At 38.5% G+C, this 7,500-nt stretch overlaps 2 protein-coding genes across 4 annotated transcripts in view; one reads left to right on the top strand and one right to left on the bottom strand.

The window, feature by feature from the left end:
- Positions 1-1,978, top strand: part of LOC138025492 (TBC1 domain family member 13-like) — a 19,838-nt gene extending 17,860 nt beyond the window's left edge. For 2 of the 3 annotated variants that reach the window (XM_068872694.1, XM_068872700.1), the window contains one exon: positions 1,678-1,978. In XM_068872694.1, coding sequence (XP_068728795.1) covers positions 1,678-1,876 — 199 coding nt within the window. In that variant the 3' untranslated portion in view covers positions 1,877-1,978. The remainder of the gene's footprint in view (positions 1-1,677) is intronic. The other variant, XM_068872707.1, reaches the window with a different exon arrangement.
- A 2,094-nt stretch (positions 1,979-4,072) lies between these two features.
- LOC138025482 (mitochondrial-processing peptidase subunit alpha-like) overlaps positions 4,073-7,500 on the bottom strand; it is an 11,002-nt gene continuing 7,574 nt past the window's right edge. Inside the window, exons 6-11 of the mRNA XM_068872686.1 lie at positions 7,380-7,500; positions 6,169-6,471; positions 5,361-5,426; positions 5,072-5,160; positions 4,792-4,847; positions 4,073-4,723 (exon numbers count right to left, since the gene is read on the bottom strand). The exon at positions 7,380-7,500 is cut by the window's right edge and continues 149 nt beyond it. Of these exons, the coding sequence (XP_068728787.1) occupies positions 4,548-4,723; positions 4,792-4,847; positions 5,072-5,160; positions 5,361-5,426; positions 6,169-6,471; positions 7,380-7,500 (811 nt within the window). The 3' untranslated portion in view covers positions 4,073-4,547. The remainder of the gene's footprint in view (positions 4,724-4,791; positions 4,848-5,071; positions 5,161-5,360; positions 5,427-6,168; positions 6,472-7,379) is intronic.

The raw sequence follows: 7,500 nt of genomic DNA, 5'->3' as shown, positions 1-7,500 counted from the left end.
CACTTTTTGTTTTACTTCAACAAACATGATTTATCAAATACTTTTCGACTGAATACGTTTTTAACAAAAAAAGAAAAAAGAGAATTATTGGAAGAGGCAAAAATGAAAACTTGGATCACTGGAATTTGTCTTAAAAGTGTTACTATGACGAAATTCGTGTCTTTCCTATCTAGGCCACTTAAAGACATAAACATGTTGTAGAAAAAGAATGCTGTTTACTATTTTCAAATATCTCTTTTTGTTCCAGAGATATTCAAGTTTTCAAAATATGCAAATTAGCCAAGGGATGACGTCACCTAATTATGATCAAATATGATGGAAAAACAACCCAGCCAATTTGTATCAGAAATGCTTGATTCTTTGCAGTAGGATTCTAGGAGATGTGTTCCACAATATGAGCATACCAGTTTTGTTACCATGGCAACATACTGGGTTCCAGGCCTCCCTGATATTAAAGGCTTTGCTGGCCACCTTTGGCGTTCTATTTCGATATTTGCCAATGGTACCTCATCTGCGTGATCTTGCAAGCATATAAATATGTTAAGTCGAATGTGTTGCCTTGCTAAATGTTTCTGTAGCTTATGATCGCCAAAACAATTGACCAGGTTGAAGGGGACTGGAAAAGAGTCAGTTGCCATGGGAACCAATTTCTTTACAGCCGAAGGTGTGTTGCCTTTATAACTATTTGCCCACCAAGTTTCAATGGTCTTTGCTGCAAAGACCGAGAAAGCTCTCTTTATATACTTGATTTTATATTGGGTTGAGTGAATGATGTCATCAGTAATCTCATTTGGATATTTCACACATTTTTCAAACTTAAATATCTCTGGAACCAATGCAGATATTTCCAAATGGTAAATGGCGTTTTTTATAAAAGTTTGATCATAGCAGCACTTTAACAATAGTGGTATCCAACTAGACAAACAAGAGCTTCTAAAATCTTTACATGTAACTATTAAAAATTGCAATAACTGAAAGCCAACCATTTCCAAATCTTTGCTAGGATAGGAACATTCAATCGATGTAATTATAAGGAGATGTCCAATGTGCAATAACAAGAAGTTGTTATCGATGGTCTATTGAAGCTGGTTTGTTCTGTTTTTAAAACATCTCAGGTTACTTACCAATAGAGTGAAATTCCTTGAATCAGTGAATGTCATTATCATGACATGTATGGCCCTGGTGACAAAATGTGATAGAACTCACAGATTGCATGCTACAATCTCATTCAAACATTTCTGGAACACTTGATGCCACATATGTTCACACCTTCCCCCCAATTCAAAGTTGTCGGAAAAAAAATTGACTTTTTCAATGAATGCCCTAAGTTATTGCACAATCAACATTGAATTGGGGTAGAAGGGTGTAATATCGGTTGGTGCCACCATCTTTTGGCTTGGTTTATAGGTGACTTAAGCAAGTCTGGACAGGCTGACGCAAGCCAGTCCAGAAAAAGCCATCCAGACCTGCTCAAGCACATTTACTACTAAATTTTTGCTTTTATTTTGCTGGCATAAAATAAGTGACAGCAGACTGAACTCATTAAAAGCAGACTCTAGTAGTCTCATGAACTTCCAGATAATGACATGACACTTATGTGACCCTGTACCTGATATTTTGTCATTAGGACCTCTCTCTCACTGAGTAACTACTTATTATTTTATTTTTCTGTTTCAGAATTATCCAGATATTGACATCCATACAATTCTCTCAAGAGCAATTGAACTTAAGCGCCCAAGGACTATGGCACCCAGTCCCCCTCCAGCACATCACAGGCAGAAGGCTGGATTCCAGTTCAAAAGGAGATGACACTAATCTTGTTTCCAAGTCCAGTGACAATAATTATTTTTCTCTTCTCATTACTCAATGGAACTGATCCAGTCACCCAAGTAATAAGAATGGAGAATTTAATCAGCTCTTGACAAAAGCTGAGAATACTCTTATAACATTCCAAGATGAAGTAAAGATTATATTAAATTAGTATAGATATTGATTTTCCACCATAAGATGTTAGGTTTTAGCAGCTGAAAGTTATTTTCAGTTGTTTTCATGATGATATTATGCCCATCCAGAACTGGCACAGTACATTTTACTTCAACATTTGCTCCTTGGGATTAAATCCACTGACTAAAAAATTAGATCTCAGATAATAACGTACACCTGCATTAGCCAAATCTGTTAAGGCCTCATTCATTGCTGCTAAAGAGCACATGTAATGCCCACCTGCTACATAGTAGAACCTGTGCAACTGGCTACTTTAATAGACAGAATCTGGCTATAAAAGCCTCAGTTAGCCATCCAAGGTTCACTTGGCAGTTTGTCTTCTATAGTAAACCAACTAACAGTTTGCAATTTGTCAAAGTTATTTCCCTCCCTTTGGAGACGGGTTGGATTTATCGCTTTGCCTTCATTAAAATCTGGTCACTCCTGCGTGGCGACTGGTTAGCCTATGCAACTTCCGGATTGCGTGATATAGAACAACCTCACTTATCTCCCCAGCACTACGAGCTGATTGGTAAACAGCACGTGCTGGATCGGACAAGAGTATTGGTAGCGAGCAATGTACAAAGGCAAACGAGCCAACAAGCTTGGGGGAAGTCGCTGCGCAGACTTAACCACTCCTCGCAGGAGTGACCCAATTTTAATGAAGGCAAGGCGATAAACCCAACCCATCTCCAAAGGGAGGGAGGGGAAAAAACTTTAACAAATGCCAACAGCTAGTTGGTTTACTATAGAAGACAAAGTGCCAAGTGAACCTTGGACGGCTAACTGAGGCTTTTATAGCTAGACTCTGTCTATTAAAGTAGCCAGTTGTACAGCTTCTTCTATGAGCAGGTAGGTATTACACGTGCTCTTTAACAGTTATGAATGAGGCCTTAACAGATTTGGCCAATGCAGGTGTACGTTATAAACTGATATCTAGGAACAAAGTCACTGTGTCCTCATTTTATTTACAACAAAACCATTGATTTTATGACCTTGAACGACCGACTACAAAGAACATGAAGGTAACTAACGCGACATGAATAGCCCCTTTTAGTATGGTCACGTTCCATTAACCATAATTATTTTACTGATGGGGCAGTAAAATCTCATTTGAACTGCAGAAAGAACTGAATTAAGATGTAGTTCGATGAATGGACAGCCTGAAAAAATTCTTTGAGGCGTTTAGTTTGTTACTGCGATGATCTACACCTTAACTTGAAGACTGCTGTGTGTTAGTTGCGGAACAAATAAAATTCTCTCTTGGAAAGCGTCATCTATAAGCTGACAGACAGAGGGAATTTCAATGCTTAAGGACGTTCGCGTCCATTGCTACTGCACATCTTTTCGCACATGTCACGCACACGTCATGCATCGTGGACCACGCAGGTAAACATGATGCTAAAGGCGCAAAAATTTTCCACAAGAATGGAACATGAAAGTATGTGGCATCATGGGATAGCTGTGGACCCAGCCTCTTCTCGGAAGTGTCACGCAATGGCGTGACAGTGCGAATAGACAATCGCTTTGAGAACTTCGCAGCGATTTTACTCTCTTGAATGCTTGGTGACCCCCATTTTTCTTTCCGTAAATCACTTCCTTTCTTAATTTTGTCCATTTTAACAAAAAACAAAAAAAATCTGTACGTGAGAAGTTACAAATATTTGGCATTTTATGCTCTCGTGCGACCGAAGTTTTCTTTCTTAGACTAATATGTATCGTTTTTCAAGGTCTATTTCACCTCAGAAAAAGACATCAGTTGCAAAGGTTAATTTAGCTATATTAGTTATGTTGAACTGAGTACGTTTACCTGATCTAAATTTCACTCATGTAGCTTTTTTATTGCTGACAGTTGTAAGCTAAGATCGTCTTAAAGTAACGCAATCTTGTAAAAATGCACCTCATGATCTCGAAAACGAGCACGGTGACCCCCCATTTTTTTTGCCTTTTTGGCAAAAGTAGATCATTACCTTTCTGCGTGGCAAGTTTAAAAAAAATCTGTACGTGGGAACGTTTTGGGCGCGAACGTCCTTAAGTGTGCTGAGGTAGTTTAAAAATCACACTAACAAACAAAGAAAATTGAACACTGTTAAACATTATTCGTTTTTATTATAAAACCTGTTTCTTCTGATGAATATATTCTTAACATATCTATTTTACCACAGAATGACACATCATTTTCCAAAATACATTTTCAAGTTCTTTTCTCTTCAAATTAGTAAACAAAGTGAAACAACCATGTCAGTTATTAATAAAGGCCCACATTCACTCAAAAGCCATTGCAGTTGTTTGTGTTTTGAAATGACGGCTTGTCCAAATGTGTGATCTGATTGGCTGAATGCACTAAGGCAAATCACGCAGGAAGCAACATGTCAGCTGTTTGGGTAATTTTGTGTTACACAAAATTCAGTCTTCAAGAACTTTGGAGCTGAAAAACGGGTCCCTTGCAAAGAATTTTGTGCACAGTTGTCAATGATGTCTGGTGCGGTATTTTAGTCAGATGTCTGCAAGTGACAGTTATCATTTTGAATCCACTGGAATGAGAAGGGGCATTTTTATAACCATCAGTTTCTAAAAAGGAAAAAGCGTGATTTGCCGGTGAAGCTGCCATAGTTACCAAATGCATCCTGTATTTCTTGGTACTTTGGGAGAGTAGCCAGGTTACCAAGCCCTGCCACAGAGGGTTTGGATGAAATCATCCGGGAACTGACCCGCTTAACGTCTTCAACAGTAACATTTTCTAAAAAAGAAAAAAAGAGAATACTGGTAAGATAAAAAAAGGGTCAAAATTTAATTCAAGATCCTTACCAATACTTTCAAATAGTTCCTGAGATGACTTCCTTTTGTTGAGTCCAAGGACTTGCCTAGAAAAAGAAAACGGAACCCTAATATAACACAAGGGTACATGTGTTTGAGGAAGGGAAGCCAAAACATGTTACTCTTTTTCCCTAGTTTCATTTTTTTGCTACCACCCACTCCAGTTTACATTGGACATTTTTCCCTTAGAACTGAGTTCTCCAGTTGCCCCTTTCACCCATTTTCTTCATCTGCCCTTTACAAAAATTTGAATAAATACTGTCAATCTCACCTTCCTATGTCTTCAAACACAATAATTCTGGATTCTAAATTCATCATCAGCATAGACTGAAGTTGTTTCTTTGCTCTTGCTACTTCGACCTACAAGGGCATAATATGCAATTTAAGTACCTGGTATATTAAATTTTTTTTTCACAGTTAATGATACATAGCAATAATACTGTAAACATTGTTTCTTACGGCAACTCACATAAATGATGTGTCAAAGAAAGCCTGATGATATTCATGCATTCCAAAACATTCATACAGTGTACTATATCCCAACCAATTGTTAAACTAACCTCATTTATTGCACCATTGACGAGAGCAAAATATTCTTTGACTATGACCTGGGTGAGGTCTTTCAACTATAAATCAATGGCAAAGACAATAATAAACAAACAGCTTTTTGGCCAGGGGAGCCATAGAAAATAATTAATGCCTATGAGAGCAGCAGCCCCGTGCCTACAAAAAAGTTTGTTGAGATGCTAAAGACGAATGTCACTTGTTTTTGCAATGAAAGTCATGTGATGATACTCAAGATGCATATGTGTTTCGGTTCACTTATTCCTTTTTTTCCATAAAGAAAATTAACAAATCGAAAGTGGTTCAGCCTTGTCTGTACTCTTATCGACAACAATATTTGTCATCACAGTGGTCAAAATGTTGTGGAACAAATTTTGACCATTGCAATGACGAATATCGTTGTTGATAAGAGTGCAGACAATGCTGAACCACTTTCGATTTGTTTTTTAGCACAATATTCAAAGAAAGTTTTTATTTCAGAGCATGACCAAAATCATTACACAAAGAAAGAGCAAGCATTGTCTATAACTTCCTTGCTATATGATTGGTTTATTTCCCAAAATGGACGTTCTTGATTGGCTTTTACATTGCGTGACAAATTGACGTGAGCAGGACGCATATAGCGTTGTCTAGGCTCTTATCGACAACTGCAAATTAGCCAATCAGATTGCGAGATTACATGTGCAAGCAATTGTGGTAAAAAAAGAATTTTACAAACTATAGTCCAATAGTCTATCTATAGAAGAGAAACGATTAGTTTTTGGAGTCTACTAACAACCAATTTTTTTCCTCCATGAAACTGACCTGTGAAGGGTGACAACTGCCATGGATGCAAAATAAGCCAGTGTCAGCATAACTGTGGTGATAAGCTGTAGCAGAGTAAATCCAGTGGTATCGGTTTAAAACATTCAAGTATAACCGTGAGTACATGCCCTTGCCTGGTCCACCAGCAGAGAATGATCCTCCGCCACCCATCAGAGTGTTAAGAACAGTAAATGCAAAGAAATCAGGATCCTCATAATGGCAGGACTCCAGGCCTACGGACAGATGAGCAAGTTCTGGAAGGGGGGTGGGACCAGGGTTTATGCGAGGCTCAGTCCTGTGGTCCTGAAAGTTAAATTGCAAAGTGTTGAAACTGCCGTCATTTTGAACACCACAAGTGTACTTTTACTGTTACCAATACTGTTATTTTCAGGGCATGAAATGATTTGGAAAGTTGCCATATTGCAAAGGTCCCAAAGATCTTCACTTAATTGACAAGCAAAATAATGCCAAACATCAAAATAATCTACTACAGCAAGGTTTACACTGGGTGCTGGGCTGGCATAGCGGTGAGAGCACTGCCCTCCCACCTATGTGGCCTGTAATCGATTCCCAGACTCAGAATCATATGTGAGTTGAGTTTGTTAGTTCTCCACTCTGCTCCGAGAGGTTTTTCTCTGAATATTCCGGTTTGTCCCTGTCCTCAAAAACCACCATTGGATTTGATTTGCATTAATTTGTTGATCTCAGTTTACAATGTCCCCAATTAATGCTCCACTGCTGGCTGACTAGACACTTAAATAAAGTTCCTTAGTTTCCTTTCAGTCAAAACCTAACTCTTCGAACTCAGTCCATTCCAGCATTTTATGCCACTCACATTACCAGCAATATGAAGAGCATAAAAAAACATGGTTGCTTTTGCTCCCTTGAAACTGATACATGTAAATGACGGACAGTCAGCCAACAAGTGAAGAGAGGTTAAATGTCACCACATACAACTTTAGTTGTCAGAACACTGCAGCTGCTTGAAATCTTTCAATACTATCATAGGTCATACAGAAAGAGGATAAAATTAATCCATCACCCCAACTAGGTTGCTACAGGGGTCGATCAACAGCAGTTATTCTCTGTCTTCCATTGACTGAGGCAGTCAAGTGTCCACCATTGCTAGTTTTTTGACCAATGATTTGTCTCTTATATGGACCACTGTTTAGTCTTGTGGACACAAGGATATAAGTACTAGAGAACAGTACCTGGATCATTCCCCCTGTGTATTGAGCAACAGATCTGTCTGGGCTCTCAATCTCTTCTCCCTCTTTGAACCATACAGGCCTCTTATGGACAAAGTGGGTTCTTGTAAGATCAATTAGATGC

Source organism: Montipora capricornis, chromosome 2 (assembly GCF_036669925.1).
Source record: "Montipora capricornis isolate CH-2021 chromosome 2, ASM3666992v2, whole genome shotgun sequence".
Classification (NCBI taxonomy): domain Eukaryota; kingdom Metazoa; phylum Cnidaria; class Anthozoa; order Scleractinia; family Acroporidae; genus Montipora; species Montipora capricornis.
The sequence above is the reverse complement of the archived record's forward strand: the minus strand, read 5'-3'. Positions and strand labels throughout refer to the sequence as shown.